Source organism: Idiotropiscis lumnitzeri, chromosome 6 (genome assembly GCF_059441095.1).
Source record: "Idiotropiscis lumnitzeri isolate Australia: NSW breed Sydney's pygmy pipehorse chromosome 6, RoL_Ilum_1.0, whole genome shotgun sequence".
In the NCBI taxonomy this organism is placed as follows: Eukaryota; Metazoa; Chordata; class Actinopteri; order Syngnathiformes; family Syngnathidae; genus Idiotropiscis; species Idiotropiscis lumnitzeri.
The window spans coordinates 7,760,872-7,786,127 of record NC_142396.1 but is presented as its reverse complement, the minus strand read 5'-3'; the positions used below and the strand labels follow the sequence as shown (position 1 = coordinate 7,786,127).

Genomic DNA, 25,256 nt, shown 5'->3' with positions numbered 1-25,256 from the left:
ACAAGCTTCATATTCAATTGATGCGTAAGAAACAGTGTTCCAGAGAATTCCTATTATCCAGTCAGTCTCCACCACAACAAGCAAAGGAGGATTTGGGCCAATTTGGCAACGTTGGGAAGCATTGCAATATGCTGATCAAGAGCATATTTTCAAGGCCACCAAGCTTGAATGACGTCGCCAACATCCGCATTAATTCTCTTCTCCATTTTTCTACTTTACAATTTCAGCTTTTATTTTCTATCCTCCCCAAGCAGTGACAGCAGCATGGACTGAAAAATTGCTCATTATTCTCCTATATTCTCCTTTTGGAACAGTTAAATCCTCGCTCCCTTTGACACAGGTTAGTCTGACCCAGCTAATTAAGTTCCCCTTGAAAAGCCTCCACACTCCAAAGATTTGGGAAGCAGGCTTTCTTTCTTCCTTCCTTTCAAACAAAACTGAATGTGCAGCAAGGCCATGTGAAGACCAATTGAAGAACTCCGCTTTTTCATCCTTATTAATAAAAAACATTTCTTTGGTGGAACGGGTTGGGTTCTTTTGGACGTTGCTTTGTGACTCAGATGTGCACTGCTCACTACTCTGAGAGCACTGTGGTACTCGAGACGCCAAAGCGCTCGTGTTTCCAGGCAACAAGGAACAAAGTGAAAGCCATTTAAAAAATAAAATAAAGGATTTAGAAACTCTCAAAGCACAGTGATTTATTTGGCCAGAGAGAGCAGCTCATCTTATAAAACTCGTGAAGGAAGCTCTGCATCCGCTCAGACGGCACTCCAAGCTGACAGCAGCATCAGTGGACCACAAAGGTGAGTGAGGCAACTTTAATAAGAATTGTTTTATAAACTCAATTAACCTCAAATTAACAGTTATGTGTTATCTCGGGGGGAAAACATTAGAACTGTCAATTGTAACCACAAAATACTTAAAATGGGAGTTTTGTTTTCTCTGAAATGGAATTTTATGGGTGAATGCATATTAGACGGGAAATACTTCAGCATTCAAAACCAGACAAAATGATAATAGAATAATTGTGCAGTTAGAATGACATGGACTTCCTTATGTCATCATTATGTTATTATTGAACTATATATGGACTCTAAAGCTAAGGTTATAAAATAGTTTAAGATTTCTAAACATGAGTCAGGGTAATGATAGGCAGTGTGATGTACTGTAAATAAGTGGTTCTCAAACTTTTTACCACGTACCACCTGGAAAAAAAAAACACACTTGTGCTTTCCAGGTGCCACCATCTTGACCAATATTAAAATACAGCATTATCGAAGTCTTAGGTGTTCATAAAAAATAAGTTTATTCCTAAAAATGAATAATTGAAGGAAGTCAAGCCAAAAATGTTTACAATAATGTGTTCTATGTGGCCCCACTAGTCTAAACCTGGCATTCTGTGGGAAGCCATTTTACTACTTGCTCTCAACTCAAAACGGTATCACAGTGCCTAAGGGCTCAGCTTGCGAATGTCACATGACCAAACCCAGAAAAAAAGGTGAGCTGTGATTGGTCTTTACCTGGGCCCTTAGACACTGTGATATAATTTTCAGTCAAGTGAAAAAATGGCCGCCCACTGAGTTGGATCCAAACAGATGGACTTTGATGCTTAATTCATATCCAACAAACATAATAATAATCAGAATGTTGTGTTTTGTCTAGTGGGGCACCATTAACATATCATTGGAAATATTTTTTTTTAACTTGACTTCCCCTTTATTATCATTGTATGTCACTGTAACATTATTCACGGTTCCACTATTAACACCGTTCTAAAGTATACAAGGGGATACTTTATTTCAATAATGAACAATTAAAACATATTGCACAAAAAAAGTTGAAATGAAATTGTACCTAAATAAATATCAACTTCTTATAAAAAAATAATTTAAGATTAACTAAACATAATTGAACTTCTTGTTGCTCTGTGGCCAAAACATTAGGTACAAACATGTCACTGCTCGAGGTGCTCACCACTGGCCACACTGTGGGTTACCCGGTGTCCGACGGCGTTTCTTTACTGCTTCTACTTTTGTTGCTGCTGCTCCTCACCACCTGGAAATGGACTCAGTGGTCAAACATACCAGGTAATACCAAAAGGAAAGTAATGTAAATAATTGCGCCCACCTCACAGCCAATTCAATAATTAATCCAAGGAGGAATTATAGGAATGACCTGCCATCTCGCGAGTTACGTTCCAGACCACCCCCGCAGCGGAGGGAAATCTGCAATATACTCTAGAACTACCCTCTCTCTAGGCATGTTTCTATGGAATCTATGGCACTTAAGATCTTTAAAACACGTGCAAAATAACAAAACTACATTTAAACATATTGAGAGGGAGCAAGAGCAACAGATAACACAAAATATTGCACAGTATAATAATGTACTGATTTGATTACAGTTAACAAATGTTTTTTTTTCCCGGAAATGATAAATTTAAATTATCTCACAATACACATCATCAATTATGTACAAATATTTATTTTATAAAATGAAACGAGAGCTGTCGTTTTTTTCTAGGTGTAAAAAGCAGGATTGAAGAGGATTTTGACAACAATCCTCATCTTAAATTTGGCTGAGCTGAAATCCTGTTTTTGTTGTTCTTCTATCAAATTTACACTTTATCAAACAAAATAGTGTGCTGCTATCTAGTGCTCGACAGTGGAATTACATCCAAATTAAACTGACTAATTGTGCTCAATTCCAATTTTGTCCATTACAACCGCAATAGAAAATTTATGACAGATGCGCGTAGGAAAAGGCCTGCTTCCTCAATTTCCACTTCATCCTTCAGGTCCATCTTTTATGGCAGGACTCGGTCCGGTTCTTTCCTATGCTCGGTTTATCTGGACCGGCATTGGAACCGCGAGCAACTACTACAACAACAAATACGGCAGTATCGCTCGGGTGTGGATCGACAGCGAGGAGACCCTCATCATCAGCAAGCAAGTCCCTCAGAGGTTGAACAGCTTTTTGCACAATCATGTCATCAGTCAAGCTTTTCTTGCAGGTCCTCTGCGGTCTATCATGTCCTGAGGAGTGCTCATTACGTCGCCCGATTTGGGAGTAAAAAAGGCTTGGAGTGCATTGGGATGGAAGGGAGGGGAATTATTTTTAACAGCGATGTGGAACTCTGGAAAAAAGTCCGAATTTATTTTTTGAAAGGTAAGGAATTTTTTTGTGTGCATCAAATTAGATGGCTTTGTATACCAATTTACTGAGACAAGGCACACATTTTAAACTCAACCAACGATTTAGTGAATGCGTATAAGGAGAAAAATACCACTGACCTAATTGAATAAAATGGAAAGAATTATATAGTTTATGTCATGATTCATTGTATCTCCTCTCCGTGTGCATGACTTATAGCTACCGGGAGGCAGTGCAATGCAGTCCTAAAGATAAACATTGAAGAAGACTTTCAAAATTACTTTAAGTGACTCAGTAAACTGCAGTAATATTAGTTGTTTTTCTCAGAGGATAAAGAATACATGCCTGTGAGTATTGTTATATTGTCTGGCTACATATGTTGCTGCAATGGTAGTATTCAAATATTCAACACTTTAAGGGTTATACTAATAGCACTGTATTTCTCTACAGTTTATCTATCTATAATAAATATGATCATTCTTTTATTTATTTAAAATGGGTTTTCATGCTGTTTTAACCCATGTATGAAAATTTCCCCGGTCAACAAATTAAAAAAAAAATGTTAATCAGGGATGCAATCTGAATTAATTTTTAGCACTGATTCTCTACTACATCAGGCTTTTATAAAAACAACAACAACAATGATAATAATTAAAAATAAATAAAAAAATAAATATTCATAATACAAATAATAGCACATCATTTAATAAAATATTTAGTAAGATTAGATTCAGCGACAGGTGGAGTTTTTCTCTGAAACATCATAGCTATAAATGGTAAAATGTAAAAATTTGAATTGAAATTGATCAAACTTTAAAACAACAAACAAAAACCTGATGTGCTAGAAAGTCAGTGTAAAAAAGTGTGTGTGTGTATATATATATATATATATATATATATATATATATATATATATATAATTTGCTGTTGACCAGTGTTATCTTCATACAATCATTTATAAAATAAAATCTAAGCATGTGAAAAAAAAAAAAACGTTATGTTATACCCGACACATTTTATGAATTGCCAGCGCTGACAGGAGCCGGTCTTAAGAGGACAGCGTCTATCTGCGTGAGTTCCACAGAAGAACATTTGGATCAGCTCCAGGACATGACAGACCAGTCGGGACACGTGGACGCTCTCAATCTGCTGAGAGCCATCGTGGTGGATATCTCCAACAAACTATTCCTCAGGGTGCCTCTCAACGGTCAGATTAGAATATACTTTGTCTTCCGTCTGATTGTTAAACTGCCAATCCAAATGTTTTTTCTTATATTTCAGAGACAGTGTTGCTGCTGAAAATCCAAAACTATTTCAAAACTTGGCAAGCAGTTCTGATTAAGCCGGGCATATTCTTCAAAATTGGATGGCTTTACAATAAACATAAAAAAGCAGCGTAAGATGCAATCACACAAGTAAAAACATCTTCCAATCCAATGATGAGCCTCATAGAGCAGACAGTACTTGGAGAAAAATAAATTGACCTCCACTGCACTTGATTGTTGCCTTGCTTTCTTCTATGACCAGCCAGGAGCTTCAAGACGCAATGGAGATGCTTCTCGACTTGAAAAGAAAGACAATTAGAGAATCCGAGAAGCTGGATGATGAACTCGACTTTGCAACGGAACTTATCTTCGCTCAGGTGACATATCACCTGTTCATTTCTCAGTGACAACGCTGATTTGGGACACTTCACTGCATCGGATCTAATATGTATTTTATAATTAATACAGAGGAGAGAGTTCAAATCACACCTCGATCTTATCAGGATTACGGGTGAGCTGGAGCCTATCCCAGCTGATTTAGGCAAACGACTCATTGGTAGCGGCAGCCTGCAGCGTGGCTGACGTTGGCGATGGCCTCAGGCACCGAACCTGAGGGGGGACGAGCAGAATAAATCATCTTTTTTTTCACCATCCAAAGAGACTAATATTTTATGCAGCATCGCCTCCTGCTGTTGACTGAAATTGACGAGCAAGTACCAATGGGCTCACTTCCCAACGTCATGTGACCAAAACCAGAAAACAGGTGAGCCGTGGTATTCACAATACAGCCCCATGAGAGTAGCCCTGGCTGCAGAGCGCAGATCGAGGAGTGGCTGAATATGGGGGTGGATCCTAAATATTTGACTCCGCCCACAAGGAGTTGAAACACCTTTTTTTAAGTTAAACTATTTCTTTGGAGGATTTAATAATGCACCGTCACACTTATTTCTTTTACACATTTTTCTGAACATTGAAAATTTCTTTGTACAAACTGACAACCCTCAGACAGTCAAAGAATGCAGCTCACAGGTCAGTGTTGGACTAAATATGGATGGAGTGTAAAGTTTTGACGTCCATTATGGATTAACAGGGCATTAAAAAATGTGGTCAAAAGACGTCCTCCACATAGAAATGAGAGAGATGGGTGCAGTACCTTATGTCACCAGCAGAGTGCACACTCCCTGGATGGATGAGGTTAGTATTTGGGTTTTGTTCAGCCGATAGAAGTCACGCCAAGTTCAATTAATCACGTCATTAAACAGCGCATTGTTAAAGCCACCCAAAAAAAAAAGTATGAAAAAAAAACAAACGAAAAAGTTTAAGTTCAGCCACTCATCGATTTCCGCTCAGCCCATGGGCACTGCGACATCAGTTTCAGACACCAGCGAGGGTCAGTGCTGCATAAATTGTCAGCCTCCTTGGATGGCTGAAAACAAGTCGAATATTCTTCTCAATTGTTATTCCATGAACACAACATAAATCATATGACAGTGTTCCTCATAGGGGCACATAGAACATACAATTGCAAAGAACATTTTGGACTTGACTTCCACTTTAAGTTTCTATTCATTCCTTTTGCCCATAGTCTGCTGGGAGAGGCTGTAGCTCGCCAAAACCATGATGGGTGAATACCAGACATTACGGAATAATGTGTCCTATGAGATTGCTGCCACCCTCATTTAAATCCCATCAAAATAAAACAATGACCTTATCTGACCTAACCGAACAGAACCAGGGGGAGCTCTCTGGCGACAACGTAAGGCAGTGCGTGCTGGAGATGGTGATCGCCGCTCCTGACACTCTCTCCATAAGCCTCTTCTTCATGCTGATGCTGCTCAAACAGAACCCAGACACAGAACACAGCCTGGTAGCGGAGATGGACGCCGTCATCAGTATGTAGAAATGATCATTGGATTCATCGCTTTTCAGTTGGGAATTCTCTGACTTAATTCAGACAGCGTGTGAACGAGACCAGCGAGCCACGGTTTGGCCGGCTTCTCCTCACAATGTGTGGCCTCGCTGGAATTGATTATTGGCTCCGAGCCATTGTGGGTAGGGTTGTCCTGATCCAATCACCTGATCAGAAATCAGGGCAGATACGTTTTCAGATAACCAGTACAAAGATTGGATTTTTATATTAACTTAATTTCTAAAGTCGTGAATAAAATATTGTATTGTTCATGTGATGTAAACCACTGCTAACATATAACATAAGTGACAATTCTTAATGTGTTGCTGAGGTATTAGATCGGGACTCAGTATTGGCAGATAGTCAAAATTAATTACCCGGAACCAGGTGCAAAAAAAAAAATAAATGTGGTCAAGACATCACTAATTGCGGACATGCACAGTATCAATCGGAAGAATAAATATGTCGATAGATCGACTTGATTTGCTTGTCAAACCAACCAAAGACAGAAATTCCTGTTAAGTTTAAATTCCGATTGGTTTATGAAATTAATACAATGCCATGGAACAAATATTACAATTGTTGTGGTGCTTCTGATAGGCCAGCAGAGAAGGCCTCCATTACTGGTATTGATGGATAACATGGAAAATTGAAAACCTTCATACCTGACCATTGCTGTTGCAGGTGAAAGTGGAGTAGAAAATGTGGATTACGCACGTCTAAAAGTGCTGGAGACTTTCATCAATGAGTCGTTACGGTATCACCCGGTGGTTGATTTCACCATGCGTAAAGCTCTGGAAGATGACATCATTGAAGGCATCAGCATTAAAAAGGGAACGAACATCATTCTCAACATTGGTCGTATGCATAAAATGGAATTTTTCCCCAAACCCAAAGAGTTCAACCTGCACAATTTTGACAAATCGGTAAGTTTTCCAGTATTCTACTGCAAAAATCATCGTTGCACCGCCACATGAGCTCTCTCTCTTGCCAGGTTCCCAAACGTTTCTTCCAGCCGTTTGGATGCGGGCCTCGCTCCTGCGTGGGCAAGCACATCGCCATGGTGATGATGAAGGCCGTCCTGGTTACGCTCCTGTCTCGTTTCAGCGTGTGTCCGCGCCAAGGTTGCACCGTCAACAGCATCAGGCAGACAAACGACCTGTCGCAGCAGCCGGTGGAAGACGAACACAGCCTGGCCATGCGCTTCATCCCGAGAACAACGCAACATGCATACGCTTTTCACGACGACACTATCGGTTTGAACTACATGCTTCCGCTGTCTGAAAAAAGGTGCTAAATTTGTGCCTTCCAGTGGCTTGTCACTCTCGCTCTGCTTAAATTGTAATAACACTGTTTACCACTAGATGGCAGACATCACTTGGTAGAACTTCCACCTGTTCTCTCCAGTAGAGAAGAAAGTAGAGATCCTTTGAGCATGATTGATTCTGCACCATTTTAGAGTCAGTTTTAACTTGTAATAACACTGTTTACCACTAGATGGCAGACATCACTTGGTAGAACCTCCACCTGTTCTCTCCAGTAGAGGAGAATGGAAAGGTGCTTTGAGCCGTGATTGATTTTGCACCATATTAAAGTCACTCACGTTAATAGCGACGCTTAATACACAGGAGGATCTTCCACGTAATTACCAAGCAGCGCACACTCGCGCTAGTGAGCACCTTACCTGAGCATTCAACAAAACTAACAGGGATGTTGTGATTTTCACATCACATTGTGAGACAGCACAAAATACAAAATAAAATCTCTTTAGGATTTCAGTAAATATGGTTTAATGTATTGTTTCACTTCACGCGACACATTTCGTTCAACACTTCCCCCCCCTTGTAATTGTATCGGAAATGCGACATTAAGGATGACCATTCATAACACAAAAAATAGGATTGACATTTTACTGACTTGACTGTCTAGCATTGCTCTTCACACCTTTGTTAACTGAAAACAAAATACTGCTTGACAAAAACAACAATCATCAGTATTTGCATGTACACGCCTTCATTCATGCACAGCATGAAATGATGATGATGACAATAGAATCATGTTGAACTTGATGAATTTTTTCAAGTTAGTGTATTTGCATCAGGCACTCTGCAATCTGAACTACAACTTCCTTTTGTACCATGGGCACAAACAAAAAACGCCATCCTGGCTTTAGAACATAAGGCTTCAGTGTTAGGTTTTGCTTTAAATCCACTATAATGCTTCACAAGCAACAATAAAACAAAATCATTTTCCGTCAGTTTGTACTAAATTAAAAAGGCTGACTGACTCTCGCACAGCGGAAAATAACAGCATGCGAAGGTTTCTTTTCATTCATATTGAACTAATACAAAAAACTTTGAGCGAGCATATAAAACCAATAAATATTTTCTTCAATACAGCTTAAATACAAAAATATAAGAATGTATATCTATCACCTCTCACTAAACGGACAACCAGAAAGATGAGTGCATAGATCAAAACAAGACATGAATGGAAAATAAACACATAATAAAAATTCATCATCACATTTAAGACAAAACATCAGCTTCATCTGAATCAGTTTGTTACTGCTTTAAAACTTCAATGGCGATGTACTCAATTGAATGAATTGAACAAAGTGTTGCATTTGCCTTCAAATATGGCAACTCATTTTAAGACACACAATTAATTCCAATTATTTGGTACCAAACAATACTCCAGCATTTTCACTAAACCAATACAAGCAAGTGGTTTGATTTCTTTTCAGCATTAATGCATTCTTTATTTTAAGTTTTTTTTTTATTCTGATAATTTAATTCTTCAGGTCCAGATTTTATACAAGTGACAAAATCATCAGCTGAAAAGACTTCAAGACGCATGGGGGGGGTGGGGGGGGTATAATGTACATACGGTTGTTGGCCACACCAGCATACTCTTACTTATATTTATTGTGTATCGCAATAATTCTGTATATTATCAAAGCTACCTAATGTTAGTCCAGTGAGTTTTTAGTGGATGTGTTAATCGTTGATACTCCCTTTTTGTTCTATGCTGTTGTCAGAGGTGTCAAATCCAGGACCAGAAAGTAAAAACCCGCTTGTTTACCTGGAGGTTGAGGAGAAGCACCTGTGGTTAAAGCCAAACTGTGGCAGGGGTTTTACTTTCTGCACTTGAATTTGTCATCTCTGCCTGTAGTCAGTCCTCTTGTCCAGAGCTGATGCAGCTCAGCGGTGTCAGAGGTTCAAAGTTCCTGTAATACTCTCTGACAATGATAGAGCAGGCAGTCGGGCAGGTCTGGGACCGGAGACCGCAACCACACGGACAGCGCGCCGCCATGCACCCGGCAGTGCATCAAACATGGCTGATCACGGAGGAGCCGGCAAGCTACAATTCCTTCCATTCCTGGAGGGACCCAAAAAAAAAAGTCTTACTGGAAGCAAAAGAGAATATTCAGCTTGAGGTGCTCTACTATATTAGGGGCACCCTACTGAAATACGCCAAGATAAGACTCCACAGAACAAGTGTCTGAACATATATAACTTACTATAACGCTTTGTATGTCGTCTGTTTTTACTCATTTTGCAAGCTTGTGGGTTTAATATTAGCGAAATGCGACTGAGACAATTAGTATCTTGAAATGCATCACGAGTCCATCATAAATGTAATGGAGAGAAGCTGGGCACTTTTCAAAATAAAATATATTCCAGCCTCGATTCATAAATGAAATGGAAGTACTGCAAGTTTTTTTTTTTCTCCCTTTAGGCGGCCCCCGTCCAAAGTGGCCCACGAACCGGTAACGGGTCACAGTCTGGTGGTTCGGGACCACTGATCAAAATAAATGAATCTTTACCTATAATGGCCACCACATGAAGGTGAAGTTTCCTCTCCAGCACATCCAACGTCACTCTCAGAGGATCCTGGACGTCTGCAACGAGCGTCAGGTTTTGCTTTGTATCGTGCGAGAACGCCAGCCACATTGTGCCGTACTCTTCTGTGGACAGCGCCAAAGGCCTGAACACAAAACATATGAGTCTGTCCAAGCCAAGCAAATAGTCACATATTCAGTATTGTGTATGGCAGCAAATATTTCACCTAATGAAGGAGGGAAGTGGCAGTTTGTATGAGAAGTGGATAGTCTGAGGAGTCCCGTCAGGCATGTTGAAAGAAACCAGGCCAGACATTTGAAGATGAACTGAAGGCCTCTTGGCAGTCAGGGAGGACTGACACACTTCTACGTGGTGGCACTTCAACTCTTCTACTGGACTTTCAGAGATGCAGGACACCTGGGGTGGAACAAAATGGTAAAACTTTGATATAATGAACATTGAGATCAATGGATTCCAGTAGATCCTACTCGTGAGCCCATACTTTTCCAAGTATGTGAGGTTATTTTAAATATGCAATCTATGTTATATATATATTTCCATTACCACAAACTGTTTTGCATGGAAACTCACGTTAGTGAAATTGTCTCGTCACAAACAACATTCAAGCACCAAGACGGATATTTAATACTTCACAGCAGTCTTGAATCAAATGTTGTGCTGTGTAAAGAAGAGCTCATTTCTAATTTACCTCAACATCTTCTGAAGCCAACTGCACGAGTAACCTCTGCACATCAGAGTCGGAGGAGTTGGAAATGAAAACAACCAGCACCAAACTGTCATCTTTGTGCACATGGCAGGCGAACAGATCCACGCCGTGGCTGGAAGTGAGAGGAGTAACTTCGGAGTGGGTCGCTCCGACGCAGTCAGCAGGGAGGTATGAGGTGAGACACAAGTCTTTCATTCTCACTGGTTTTTCTCTCTCAACAGATCCAGCAGTGATTAAACCGTTGTCCCTGAAGAGACCAGGCTCAGGTCCCTGCATGTCGCACTCGGTTAGCTCGCCCTCTGTATCGCAGGTACTGTTAGCAGCAGTGGGCTTACTTGAGGGTAAGGACGGCTCAGGGTCCATATCGGAGTCCAGTGGGATGTTACACAGCAGATTGTCGACGCTGTTGGGAATAGGGATGATGGAGTTGGGTGTCTGCTTGCTGATCTCTGAGGATGAGACCGGATCTTTTGCCTTTCTCCTAAACCTTTGGGATTTTAGCTCAGACTTTCCCATCTGTTTGGGATATAAAGAGTCAGGGAGTCATGCACAATTAATCAAATTGAAATCTACATCGCAAAGTAGTCGAATGCAATTTAATTTTTAAAAGGGGGCAAATAGGCATTTATTCACCAAGGACGAAGACGTTTGGGAGCTAAGCCCGACAAACAACGAAGACGCCAGCTGTTGTTTTTCCTGATCCAGAGCAGGTTGTGGGGTAGGATTCTGCGAGATGACGATTTCACCCATCTGGCCGGCTGAATGGACCGGACTAGGCAGTTCAACCTTGGCAGGTTCTTCTGCAGTTTCCCTCTGGGCCAGGTAGCCTTCCCTCCCCCAAACCCGCTTCACTTTATCCAGTTTTAGAGTTGTGGGACTGAAATGGACAGTAGGCATCACATAGTTACTGGTACTGTCCCACATTTAGTCTTGGTTCAGTTCAAGGTTTGATTTTCTCAAATCATTTTTGTTGGGTTTTAAACTATAATGCTTGGAAATCAAATTTGTTGTATTAAAATTGTTCCATATGCAAAGTGCCTTGAGAGGTGAATTTTGAGATATACAAAATTAATTGAAATAGGAATACTAAATCCGTGCAGTGAGTTTAAAAAGTCTCCTTATGAAATGAAGAGGCGCTGAGTTGACAAACCCTGCTTTGTGTGAGGGGTCGGTACTGTCACCCGACAGCCCAGAGCTCACAGAGGGCAAGGTGGGAGACTGCCTGCCGTCTAAACTGCACGTGGACATGCTGATCGGTAGCGACAGGCTGTAGGGCTCCATGCTTAGAGCTGAGGAAGGAATCAAAACAAAGCAATTCAGACGCTGTCACATTATCAACTTATTTGAAGTTTCACTGAACCTTTTGCATGAGTGAGCTCTTCCTGACGTTGATGTGGAGACTTGTAAGGAGCAGCGCCAGCAGCCAGCGCTTCCGATACATATTCATCCAAAAAAGACAAAGAGGAATCAACCTGGTAACCCAGGAATAAACATTAATGGTGAAGTGCTGATTGCTGCTATATGATCACCAATTCCAAAGTTACTGCATGTTACCTCCAGAGGCTCTATGAAGGCATCTCGAGGTAGCACCCTGGCCCACAACTCAGGATTCAAGTGGAGGTTCTCCAGTTCCTGAGCCCTTTGTCTCAGGACTGTGTCCATGGAGCTGCTGTATATTTCGGAAACTCCATGAAGCAGAGACATAGCTGCCTCTCCCTCGCAAAGTTTCGTCATTGCCAAGAGGACCCAGCTCTTCGTTTCACTGGTGGCCTGTTTCAAGTCCAAAACATTAGCCAGAAGCCTCACAACGGTGGCAGATTCCAGATCTTCTCTCAAATGAGAATATTCGCCAAGGACCTGAAACACAAACACAAGACTGTAAAGATTTATTATTTCTAACAATACACCGGCAAGGTAACTGGAGCCGCTTCTTGAAAATGTGACATTTACAAGAATGTGCGACATTGTCGCATGACGGCCAGCATAGATATCGCACTCACCCAGCTGATGACCTGGAGGAAGCGCTGAGGCAGCTTCCCAGGCTCTCCTTGTAACAGAGACACGTAGGAATCCACTGCAAAAAGCCTCAATGTCCTGTCTTCTTCACCGCCCTCAAAACCTGGACCAGTTGAAGAAAGACACATTGGAGATGATCAGATAAAAAGAACGGAAATAGTATTATATTACAAAAATGTGTCGCACCTTCTGAGATCAGTTTGAGGAAGTTGTTGGGGATGTCAGGCTGCATCAAGTCTCCACCCAGTGAGAAGACAGTGTTCATTGTGGCAATGAACCACTTGTTGTCAGGTGCATATGTAGAAATGTTTCATCGGAAAAGCAACGACATTGATTCCAGGCACATTTTCAAATGAGCTTGTTGGTCTAAAAGCAATTGCCCAAGTCATTTTGGCACATTTTTGGAAAACAAGAACAAACAACAAATTAAACAAACAAGTTCGAACAGGCTTTGATTCAACCTTTGACTTGGATGACTAAGAATCTACACAAAAAAGAAAAAAAAAAAAGCACATCTGTATTGTGTTTATTGATATTATGACAGTAAGTTAAAAAAAACTTGGGTTATATTCACCTCTATTTATTTTTCTAATGAAAGCATTTTTAAATTTATAGTTAAAGTAATTTAATTGCCGAGTTAAAAAAAAAACATCCACACATTTTGAAACATGCTCTTTCTAGAGAATGTCCTTGCCAGGGCTCTACTGGTAACAATTCTCAACAGATTCAGATTTCACTCCCTTTTTAAAAATCAAGAAAACAATGAATATTAATGGCCAAGGTCGTTGATATCAAATGGAATGCCAATACTATAAGGAACAATTTCAGATTCAGATTAGAAGCCTTGTGAACAAAAATATTTATCAAGGATATTTTTCAGCCACTTCTGCCACCTTCCCCACCAGGTCAATAGTCGTGTAGTCATCTTGACTGGTGCGCAGAAACTCCAGCATTTTCTCCACAATGACGGTGACATTCTTGCTGTTTGTGATCCTAAAGAGCAACTCCAGTGTCTATGTGCAGAAAACGATTCCGGAATATTAGGGGAGTGGATACCCAGGAAAATCCACCAGCATCCATCTCACCTCGCGCTTGATGATGAGGTCAGAATGATCGAGGCATTCTATGATGGTCATCTGATGCTGCAGGGCCATTTCAGGATCCTGCTGGACCACGTAGGTGAGCGCTTTCAAGCCTGCAGCACCAGCAAAGCATTTACTTAGGTAGACAGACTTATCAATTAAAAAAAAAAATACACTGTAGGTTGCCTACCTATATATTTCAGGTTAATCTTTGGCGACAAAATAAAGTTGCCGATGCATTTTGCAGCTTTTTCCAGGAGTTCTCCTTGTGGATGAATTGTGTAAATACATTTCACACACTCGTACAATATTGCTGGAGAAAGACAAAAGAGGTTGACGAAAGTGAAATTAGAAGAAGATGAAGCGGCATTTAGAAAGCACATTGTTCATTATTTCAAAACGTGCGATACCATAAGTGATGTTGTGGTTCATCTCAGCTCTTTGTAAAGACTCATCAAGGACTTCGTACATAATCTCACTTGTGCTGTGTTGCACATGAATAAATAAATCAGAGTCAAAGCAAAGCGTTGAATGCCCAAATCTGTTACGACTCGGCTTAATTACCTCTGGTCATCTTTCCCAAGTAAGGACAGAATTTTGAGTAGCTGGATTTGAAGCCAAGGAGCAGGAACACTGTGATAGTTATAATCCATTGGCAGTCTTCCACCCACCACTTGCTTCAAAATGGTGACAAAACTGCCTGTCAAGTCCTTGGAACCTTCTGGATTCTCCTAAAGCAAGGAAAAACAAATAGCAGGATAACAAACGCCGAGGTTAATCAAACTAAAATGTGTGTATTTTGTTTTATCATGTCACAGGTCACAGTAAAGTGTTATTGTCATAAGCAGAAAAAAAATACCTTGATCATCTGTAAGTAGATGTGCAGTGAGGCCGTCATAACACCCGGGTCCTTGTCACACAAAGCTTTGCGAAACTTGTTATGGATGTGTTGAACTTGATTGGGTGCAATTAGGTAAAATTTATACAGTGCCAGGACTGCTTTTCGTCGAATGATTTCTCTATGAAAAAAAAGTTATCAGAAATCTCAATCGGTCCAAACGTTTTTCTTTTTATGACTCAATATCAGGCAAACATACACTCGACAGAAAACTATTATTGAGATTTGATGTAAGAGCCACGTTGGGTGATGGTCAGTGGATGCAAAAATGAAACATACCTAAAAAAAAAAGAATTCTTACTTGGGGTGAGTGAGCTTCTCTTCCACGAGAGGGAGGATTGCAGGTATCATATCTTTGGGGAACAACTGGCTGACAATTGTGAGAGCCATGCACACTTCAATGAGGTTTGTGCTCTGGAGATCCTAAATGCATAAAAGGCATGGATATGACTAATTTCATATTAAAAGAAAATTATTTATGGAAAAAAGATTTACGAACCTTTAAGACGGTGTTTACAAGGAGCAGGAGGAGCTCATGACTATCATTTAGAAACAAAGACACAGCAAGGTAACCTGGAAATGACAGACAAAATATTTTTTAAAAAGCAAGCACAAGATTACAAGGAAACAAAAAAATGAAAATAATAACTATTATTATTAAAATGCCCAAAAACTGACATCATCAATAAAAGACGGCAAATAGAATGTGCACCAGCTGTTCTTCACCTTAATGTTTACTTTATTTAAAAATTACAAGTAACAATTTTGGGACGGATTAACCAATGTTTTTAAATTGAAAAATGGTTCCACCGTAATTAATATTTAAATAAAAAATAATTTTAAAACTACACTGAGTTTTAACATTTATGTCAAGTTAAGGATTAAGATAATGTGGGTTCATAAAATGTTCAAGCTCAATCAAAATGACAACATTGACGAGTGAAGAAAGGATTTTTTTTCCCTTAAAATAATCTCACACACAGACAGGCACATACCAACTCTCTTCTCCAATGCAGTGCCTTGTTGAGCCAGCTTGATGGCATGAATGTAGCAGAAGGAAGCTTCGTAGCCCAACATCTCACAGTACATGGCTCGCACCATAAGCTCTTTCATCTGCCTCTGACGTGTGACACCAAAATTCAACATTGACACTCATGCTATTCTTGCGCAAGGGCAAAGAATATATTTTGTGAAGCAAACCATGGATGTGTTAGGGGATGACGCTTGATCTTTAATGGCCGTCAGTTCTTGTTGAATCAGTTTCTCTTCCTCCTGAACAGGATGAAAATGTGACAAAGTCTCAGACAATTGCTCCATAATTCATTCACCAGACTGACTGCACTGAGTGAGCTAAAAATGAGTCCCACTGGATAGTGTTATACTGTTTGACTTGCCAAGAATTATGTCAAGTTAGTTAATCAAATATGTTGCCAAAAAATAGTTGTTTTTTTTAAGGTGTCTGAATTTTGTTAACGTTTCCTTTTATTAACTCATTGCATGATTTTATATGAGTACACGTTCAATTTAACAAATTTTCCTTTCTGCTTGTTATCATCATTTTAGTGGGTACAGGCAATTTGGAGGCTTCACTGACCGTAATACATGTTTTTAACCCAATACAAAATCGGAAAAAATATATTGTGGCAAACTTTCGCTTTTTCCCCTCAGATATACATCCAGGTTAACTAAATGAATGGTTCTCAAATTGCAGTCCGTGAGCCGTAGCTTGAATGTCTGCAAAATTTAAAATAACGTTGCAACACTTTAAAAGGTGCATAGTTTCTTGCAAATGGGGACTGGCATTTTTATCATTCCTTGTGGATGTGGAGAGAGACTAGCAACCGTTGTGTTTTATGGCGTATATGATCAACACATTTGATGTTATTTTTTTTAGCAGGACTTTACCTTCAAAATAAGACCTTACTCTCCTAACATTACAATATTTAGACAATCCAGCGCATGTAAAGAATACAACTACTTCTCTTAAAACAGTAGGACTGTACTCTCATACAGGATTTGTTTCCCCCTAAAAATGTGAATTTGTTGTCTTAACATTGCACTCTCTAAAATAGCCAACGTTTTAAATTCCTCTGGCATTTAATTACCACTAGGATTATGAGGCCTGTCTCCATTGCCAGGAGTCCCTGGACCCAAAAGTTTGACAATACTTGTACTCAACAATTATACTATACATGACTGCAGAGTAAGTTGCATTTGTTCACGTTCATGGTATACGTGACTAATTATATTATATTACATCTTTGGCGAAAAACAAACTCACATGCTTGGACGTTAGCTCTGTTATTCCTCTGATGAGGCTTCCCAGTTTGGAGGTGGAAGACAGTTTGGCAGCCCCCGGTTGAGAGTCGAAAGACAGCAAGCTTGGCAGAGCTGTCAGGGTTTTCTCCACTACGTCACTCATTTTGACTCGCTCGGAAGCTGTTTTGTTTTGCTTTCTACACAAAGCACTGACTGGGGCGTCTAACCATCTCCGCCTCTTTGTAACACACAGGCGGACGATATAACGAATTAATCGCTTCAAATAACCATCGGAAGAAAAATGCCGAGACCGCAGGCGGCCATTGTTATGATTCTGTGAGGTCACTTCCGCCTGTTGAAAACTTTATTGTCAGCGAGCAAATAACAGAACAGGTAAAAAGCCATTCACCAGAGTGATATTCAAACGCCTTTTATTATGTTGATAATATCTGATAAACAGTCGATTGTATAACTGTACACTAAACTACAATAAAATAATTACAGTTAATGTGAAATTACAGCCATTGGACAAATGCATGGAAATGAGTACATTCCATTTATTAGCATTTCGATATCTAGTGTGAACCACGCATACGTGAGTGGATATGCACATTGAGCCTCAGTGGTTTATATGTGTGGAAACAAGGCAAATAAAAGTCAGGGTGATGAAGAAAAAATGTACGTGTTCTCGTTTTAATGTGTTTTTTTTCAACAATATTGTCAGTTTATCTTCTTTCATGAATGAAAGACGCATTTACTGGGATCAGGTTATTAATTTTCTTTCTTGCACTTCTATGAAACTGTACTCTGTGTTCCTCAGCATTAGGTCTACAAGTAAAAGCTCTATTTTTTCTGTGTTCTTCAGCATTAGGCCTATGAATAAAATCACTATTTTTGTGCAAAACAATTCATCATAAACAAACAATGCCCTGTATGTGGCACATAAAATACATCACTTTATTGGGTTACTTCTATCCTAGAATGCTTTTCACTACAAGTGTTTTTTTTTCACCAATATAATTTCAACACCTTTTATTGTCATCTTCTGTCCATCTGTGTATTCAATCATTTGTCTTAATTGTTCGGAGCGATGTGTTAATCTAACCTGGCTGTGAGACTAAAGTACAAACAATGCTTTTGATATGTACAACCACAAAGCGAGTGTCCATTTCTGTGATTGTACGTTAGCAAACAGAAAGGTCGTTGTGTCCGCGGGGCATTATTTTATCCGCGTCCGAGTCCTTAAGCCCAGATCTGAAACCAAGATCACCACCGGTTAAAAAAAGTTATTTGTGGAAATGACAACACAAACTTACACATCGAGAATTCTTGTCTTACCCGAAGAGTGTGGTCCCAGGAGCCCGTGCAGAATGCCGTCCCATCCGGGGACACTCGCAACGTACTGACACGGTTCTCGTGTCCAAACAGAATCGACACCCGTGTTCCTTTGAGAACATCCCAGACGTTAATGGTGTAGTCATTGTAGCCCCCAAAAAGAAGTCGGCCTAAGGGAGCACACACAAATAATTTCATCATCAAGAGGTATTTGATTCATATCAGCAAAATATAATAAACAAAACGTACCACTAAGAGAGAAATCAACACTGGATACGCCAAATATGATGCTCTCTTTGGAATAGATAGCTACTTCTCTGTCTGCTCTTAAATCATACAGGCGACACTGTAAAAAAAGTGTTAGAACACGGCAGCATGGGTAATAGCAATAATTATACAGGTGAGTCTCCATAAATTCAAACATCATGGAAAGATGTACAATATGTCACTAGTTCAATTCAAAAAGTTAAACCCATATTATATGGAATCAAAAACAACAATTCAGAAGGTCAATTCCGAGCCAAATTCTGTATTTAAAAATAATTTGGATTGTTTCTTATGTTTTATGTCATATTCTATTTCTTGAGATAACATTACTTTCTGGTTTGATCGTTATCATTTCCTGCCTTTCAAATAATTGTATTCATATCATTAACTTCTTCCCAAAGACACTGATAACGCTATATGCCCTTAAGGCTAGGGTTCAAATCATTGAATATATTTAATAATACTTACTGTGGCATCATCTGAGCCAGAGGCAAATGCATCTCCACTGGGATAGTAGCTGTTTAGAGAGCCAGCGAGAGAGAGAATATATAGTATGGAACATAATCTGATGTAACAACATAATATAATCCTGTTATAATCAATTTGTGACTCACCGCACACTATTGATGTCAGATTCATGAGTTTCAAAAGACTGGATGCACTGTCCTGAGCGCATGTCCCAAACATTGGCTTTCTTATCACAACCCTATACAAACGAAAAAAAAAAAAAAAACAGCACCAGGATCATACGCAACATATTCCAACAAAACATCAGTAACGAGTTCAGTCAAAACCACGAAAAGGCGTGAAGATGTTCCCTCACCCCTGAGACAAACGTGTTCCCAGTCTCGGAGGGCGCCAAATCCAGACACAGCACGTCTGCCGCGTGGCCATGGAAACTCTGTAACAACTGGCCGCTCTCCACATCCCATAATGCACACGTCCCGTCCCCGCTGGAAGTCAGGATCTTCAAAACAAACAGATGATGGACAATCATGAGAGAGGTGAAATGTTGACGTGCTATAAATGGACGGCCTGCGTTGCAAATGACCTGTATATGAACCCTGATTGGCTGTTGTGAATTATTAAACAAGTGAGAAAGCTTGACTGCCCGAAGCATAAAAGGCATTAACATCAACACAAATGAGTTGAGCACAGGACTGCTGGCCTAAACAGTATCAGAAGCATAATCCAACATTTACGACATAAAACGGTAAGAATTGATTTTCAACAGTGTTTTGTCTTCATTTCACAGCGTGCGTCTTGGCTGCGCAACTTCCAGTCATTTGTGACTGCATTTTTTTTTTTTTTTTCGGTAGAGGGCAATCAGACTGTGTTAAAAGGTAAACGTGATCTGCACAAGGCCTTCAGAATCCTAAGCGCTTGTGTCACTTCAACTGAGTGACAAAAACATAGCCAGAAACAAGTGCAGTTTTCCTCTTAATTGGAAAAATTAAGCAAGACGGTGACGTCATCTCACCTGCATGTCCGAGTTGGTGAAGCTACAAGCAGACAAGTAGTTTGTGTGCATGGCGACCGACTTCTTCTTTGCAGCCAGGTTCTCGTTCTTGTCCAAAGACAGAGGATACACGGAACATTTGTTGTCCAGGCCACTGGGACGGAATATAGAAGTAATTAAACCCAAAATAAATTGCAATAGTAGACAATGGTTTTAAGATAATAATAATAAAAGTGAAAAAACATTCATGGATCGTTTTCATGTGTGCTTGTCTTAACAGATGGCGGCTGTTTCTGCAATAACAAGCATTGTTCAATTACTGCTTCCTCCCACATTCCAAAGACATGTTGGGTAAATTGAACACTTGAATATGAGTGTGAATGCTTGTTTGTCTTTGGACAATGTGGTTGTACCCAGCATCTCACCCAAAGTCAGCTGGGATAGGCTCCAGCTCACCAGTGACCCTAATGAGGACACACGCTATAGAAAATGGATGAATAGCGTGATGAGATAGTTTGGCTAGCAGTTTCCTTTGTACGTCAGAATCACGTAAGATAAGACAGACAGGACTGTACTATGAGGGTTATTCAAGAAAGAAGGTAGATTTTTCACAAAGATGGTCGAACAAGAAGCATGCTCCAGGATTGAATGGCGGTGAGTTATCAAGATTTTGGTTGATGAAGGGTGTAAAGCAGATGAAATTCAACTGTGGATGGTGCCACATGTTTCAGTCGCAAAACATGGCTACAACTGTTTAAAGAAGGACGGAGAAATGTAGAGATCTCCTGAGGCGATCGAATCAGTCAATGACCTCATTCGCCGAACTTGAAACAAATTGAATGAAAAAACCTTGTTAATGTTTTATTTTCTAATTACTGTGGTGTGTCAAAGACGGATATTTTATTGTAATGCTTTTGTTCATTTTTTTTCCTCAGATGAGGTGAGGTTACCAAAACACTCCATCCATCTGCCCCTCTGTCAAATTTTAGAACCCATTGTGGCCCACCAATCAAAAAGTTTGCCAACCCCTGCTCAAGAGCAACCTAGGGAAATATATATAATATATACATTTTGTCATGAATTTCACTGTTAGTAAATTCAGATGCAGAATCTAATAGCACATACAGTATGTACTTATTCGCACAATTTGTATTCGTATCCAGATTTAACCCAACATCTAAGAGGCCGTTGTGAATGTGTGCCAAACGTTCACAAACGCAGGTGCTCGCTATCAAACAATAAAACAAAAAAAACATGGCGTGGGGCGGCACTCACCCACAAGCTACAGCACAGCCGGACGGAGCATAGGCGCAGGCCATGACCCAGGTGCAAGGCATCGTCACGGCATGCTCCTGGTCCACATCAAAACAAACAAAGCCACTTCAGAGAGGGACAGCAGTGGGCTCTTTTGAGTGCATCACTCAAACGGAACAATCAACTACAACATGAAACACTGCTTGGTGCACTTGGTCCGCACTCTGGATCTCCTACCAGGTTTTTGACTGTGTGAAATACATTTAGTGCTTAAATTTAAGATGTATTTAAAATCATTCTTTAATCCAGCCTCCAGATCATTTCCATTGTCAGTGCTGTAACCTTTTGTTAACATAATAGATATCTAATTAAAAATGGTGAGGTGTGTTCTCTGTGTCTGTGTAGTTTTCTCAGTCATTGAGGTCATGGTCCACAAAGTTTTTTTTTTTCTGTTTTCCTAAAACATCCATAATGACATGTGCAATTATGCTATTAGGCTAATTATTTTTTGCATCAATTTAGCCATTTTTCCCTAAAATTGGTTTGTTAAAATGCATTCATTTATTACTTTTTCATTCATCATGTTAAATAATTGAGTACATTGTTTGGTTTTAAATGATAATATTAAAAAATAATAGTAAAATACACATTGCTATATGCACATTTTACAATGTGTTATTCGATTCCATAATTGGTTAATTCGTTATAATTAAATGCATTATGAATTTAAAAATGAGGATGGACAATTATATAATTATTAAAATGGTACATGTTTTACATTAGATTTTCAAATTATTATTTTTTTTATTTCAATCTCAGATGGCCTAAAACTATCTGACTTGGCCTTTTTCCTCCTGTCTCTGTAATGTATAATGTAATCCCGCAAGCATTTAGTATGATGCGTTTTCACACACGCATCACACGCGTATGATCAATGCCACAATGAGACTAAACAAAACATGCACAGGTGTCGCATAGCACTGCTCTCCCAGCTATGGCATCATCTTTCTTTAAATAAAGCAATATACATTTACTTATATAGCACTTTTCATTCAATCACTGCAGCACTGAAGAATTTTAGTTCAAAGGCCTGAGAGCCAAAGGGCCGCTCAAGACATCCATAATGTTGAGCGCAGCAGAAATACGGCTTCATGTTTTATTTAGCGGGTTACGTTAAAAAAGACTAGTTACCTTGTTGGTGGTGAAGGCATCCCACACAATCACTTTTCCATCCTGCAAAATTACAAAAAAAAAAAACAACAAAAAAAACAGAAAAAGATTATTATCAATTCTTATTTTTATCTATATATCTTCCTCAGTCTGTCACAGTGCTTCCAAACCTTTAATGAGTCAAACGAAATATTTTAGACAAGTGAAATCACACCACACCGGAAAACTAAATATAGCAATAAGTGTATGTTTCACTAATGTTGTTGACGCAATTTACTGTCAAATTTAGTTTGTGTGTGTGCTATGAATTATGGCAACAGGTTAGATCCACGGGTTAATGTATTCCTTGTGCCATCTAGTGGAATAGCATTTAATTGTTTTGTATGTCGATCATAAATCACTGGCAAAATTGGATGAACAAATATATATTTTTGTAGTAAATAATCAATTGTGAGATGTCATGAAGTACAAATACTTTGTGACTGTACTTTAGTAAGTTTATCAGGTATTTGTACTTCACGTATTTGTGATGTATTTATTTTTATGACGACTCTTTACTTTTCTTTTCTGTAGAACAGTTGAAATCAGATGTTTGTAATTAATAATAATTCATTTGTCAAATAGTTAATAGTCAAATAGTTTCATAAACACAAACAGGCAAAGTGTTCTGTTTCAGTTGTTAGCATTAGCAAATTTAGCATTTGGTGTGTATCAATTCACACTGCAAGCAAAGACATGGGAACATGATGTTTCAATTGCATATCAGGCACAATCAACGTTAGTTAGCACTTGGGTTAAAAAAAATTTGGGGGGGACTTTTTGAGTCTCGTCATTTAGATGGGGTACGGAAGCGTACTGACTCCACAAAAGAAAAGAAAACTTCAATTTCATGTTATAATGTTAAAATGTGAAATTTATCACGCTAAAACATGAAACTTCCATGCAACATTTATCCATTTTTCAAACATAACACATTATAATATGAAACTTATCACATTCAAACATAAAACATACCACAACTAAACATGATAATGTATGATGTTAAATGTGAAACTTATCACATTCAAATGTGCAGTATATTGCGTTTTAACCTGATTAACAGATGACATTAAAACATGAAACTTGTCATGTTATAATGTAAAACTTTATAAAGTGAAATATAAGTAGTAACTTAATGAAATTTACCACATAAAACGTACTATTGAACTGATAGGTTTTCCTGGCGTGGCAGTAATACATTTCCGTAATGGTTAATGCGAAAAACTGAAAATGTAATTGTAACACTGCACCCAAGTACATTTTGGACTATGTATTTATTTACTTTTACTTACAGTAAAGGAAGGAGCTGGATAAGTACTGATACTTGTACCTGACATTTTTTTTACCCAAATATCTTGACTTCTTCTTCAAGTACAGTAAGTGGGTACTTTTTTCACCTCTTTTTGAACTGTCATCTTGTTCTCATTACGTGAAACTGTAAAATTCATTGCATCAAATTTGATGATCTATCAGTAAAAATGAGCAGCAGAAGCGTGTTCGTGTATCTTAGTGACCTGCGAGGAGCTGACGATCCTCCTCTTGTCCTTACACCAGTCCATGCACAGAACTTTGTTGCCATGTCCCTTCAGAGTTCTTCGGGTCTTCATGACAAACTGGCCCAGGCCCTCCACCTTCTCGGCCACTTGATGCACTAAACACACACACACACACACATATATAGTGCATTACATTAAACCTCCTACTGATTAAGATCCAGTGTAGGATTAAAAAGTAGGCCTGCATCAAATGGATTAATACATGCCAAATCTTTTTTTTTTTTGTTTGTTTTTGCCTAAACCTGTCAATGTCCTCAGAAAGCATCTCCCAAGCCACGTGATGTCATCCAATTACACGTTTCGATATCTTCCTCGCTAACGTTGAGGTTGTTGCTACGCTGCATAAGGGATGTTTGGATGCTACAAGAGTGTCACGCAGATGGATGGAAGCACCGAGCTCGACAAATAGGGAAGCAGCAAAAACAAACCGAGCCTGTTCAATGTCAGGACACGCAGAGCCCAAGCGAAGAAAATCTCACTCACTGCCTGATGTATATAAAAAAAAAAAACACTACGCTGGCGTTTTCGAAATGCTGCGATGTAGAAAGACAAACATCCGCTCAGATTTGTCGGCGCTAGGGTGAACAGCGAGCGGCCTCCCCATTTTCCGTACTCACGCTCGACGTCGTGCAGCTTGGCTCTTTCCTCTTCCAGCTTCGACTTGAGCGACTCCGACTCGGTTTTCAGATGCGCCAGAGTCTCGTTGAGCTGTACCTCCTGTGTCGCCATTTCAGCGTGCGGAGGGGATCTCATATATTTGTCCTTTATGCGGGGCCGCGACGAGCAGCGAAAAGGCTTAAAGCAGTGACACGCACACACACGCGCACACACACACACACGCACACACACAGCGCTAACAGCTGATGCTGCTCGCGTGACGTCACAGGGCCAAGACGCGACAGGGTAGTGTGGTCCACTCCGGGATGAGGAGGAGGTGGGAGGAGGATGCTGTAGTTAACGGAAGGAACACGGGAGGAGGAAAAGGAGGGATGGAAGCGGATGAGGAGGCTCCCTTAGGAATG

The 25,256-nt window shown here is 39.6% G+C and overlaps 3 protein-coding genes across 3 annotated transcripts; 1 reads left to right on the top strand and 2 right to left on the bottom strand.

The window, feature by feature from the left end:
• The first annotated feature begins 490 nt into the window (after positions 1-490).
• On the top strand, positions 491-8,110 carry cyp19a1b (cytochrome P450, family 19, subfamily A, polypeptide 1b). The gene is made up of 10 exons (XM_088298390.1): positions 491-803; positions 1,944-2,087; positions 2,798-2,948; positions 3,014-3,168; positions 4,184-4,360; positions 4,435-4,549; positions 4,681-4,795; positions 6,148-6,310; positions 7,012-7,253; positions 7,322-8,110. Exons 2-10 carry the CDS (start codon positions 1,952-1,954, stop codon positions 7,622-7,624), a joined length of 1,557 nt encoding a protein of 518 aa, XP_088154516.1. The 5' UTR covers positions 491-803; positions 1,944-1,951; the 3' UTR covers positions 7,625-8,110.
• A 1,087-nt stretch (positions 8,111-9,197) lies between these two features.
• Positions 9,198-17,494, bottom strand: ap4e1 (adaptor related protein complex 4 subunit epsilon 1). The gene is made up of 21 exons (XM_088298389.1): positions 17,177-17,494; positions 16,096-16,167; positions 15,891-16,014; positions 15,395-15,468; positions 15,197-15,318; positions 14,857-15,016; positions 14,562-14,728; positions 14,408-14,481; positions 14,188-14,310; positions 14,001-14,110; positions 13,789-13,928; positions 13,102-13,214; positions 12,900-13,018; positions 12,454-12,756; positions 12,260-12,371; positions 12,050-12,188; positions 11,533-11,776; positions 10,882-11,415; positions 10,399-10,589; positions 10,157-10,317; positions 9,198-9,708 (listed from the first exon to the last, which is right to left on the bottom strand). The coding sequence occupies exons 1-21, from the start codon at positions 17,315-17,317 to the stop codon at positions 9,548-9,550; spliced, it is 3,384 nt and encodes a 1,127-aa protein (XP_088154515.1). The 5' UTR covers positions 17,318-17,494; the 3' UTR covers positions 9,198-9,547.
• A 74-nt stretch (positions 17,495-17,568) lies between these two features.
• On the bottom strand, positions 17,569-25,210 carry gnb5a (guanine nucleotide binding protein (G protein), beta 5a). Its single transcript, XM_088298494.1, has 11 exons — positions 24,852-25,210; positions 24,193-24,329; positions 22,661-22,702; positions 21,491-21,567; positions 20,237-20,369; positions 19,580-19,723; positions 19,371-19,462; positions 19,225-19,273; positions 18,739-18,835; positions 18,493-18,659; positions 17,569-18,408 (listed from the first exon to the last, which is right to left on the bottom strand). The coding sequence occupies exons 1-11, from the start codon at positions 24,985-24,987 to the stop codon at positions 18,397-18,399; spliced, it is 1,086 nt and encodes a 361-aa protein (XP_088154620.1). The 5' UTR covers positions 24,988-25,210; the 3' UTR covers positions 17,569-18,396.
• Between the last annotated feature and the right edge of the window lie 46 nt (positions 25,211-25,256).

Coding starts and splice junctions, on each gene's coding strand:
- ap4e1 (XM_088298389.1), bottom strand. CDS start 17,317: ATGAGTGACGTAGTGGAGAAAACCCTGACAGCTCTGCCAAGCTTGCTG. Junction 11,777..12,049: donor GACCCCTCACACAAAGCAGG/GTTTGTCAACTC, acceptor TGTCCATTTCAG/TCCCACAACTCTAAAACTGG. Junction 10,590..10,881: donor TGGCTTCAGAAGATGTTGAG/GTAAATTAGAAA, acceptor GTTCCACCCCAG/GTGTCCTGCATCTCTGAAAG.
- gnb5a (XM_088298494.1), bottom strand. CDS start 24,987: ATGAGATCCCCTCCGCACGCTGAAATGGCGACACAGGAGGTACAGCTC. Junction 21,568..22,660: donor ATGCCTTCACCACCAACAAG/GTAACTAGTCTT, acceptor GATGTGGACCAG/GAGCATGCCGTGACGATGCC. Junction 18,660..18,738: donor TGTTGATTTCTCTCTTAGTG/GTACGTTTTGTT, acceptor GTGCTCCCTTAG/GCCGACTTCTTTTTGGGGGC.
- cyp19a1b (XM_088298390.1), top strand. CDS start 1,952: ATGTCACTGCTCGAGGTGCTCACCACTGGCCACACTGTGGGTTACCCG. Junction 2,949..3,013: donor GAGACCCTCATCATCAGCAA/GCAAGTCCCTCA, acceptor CTTTTCTTGCAG/GTCCTCTGCGGTCTATCATG. Junction 4,796..6,147: donor CGGAACTTATCTTCGCTCAG/GTGACATATCAC, acceptor CTAACCGAACAG/AACCAGGGGGAGCTCTCTGG.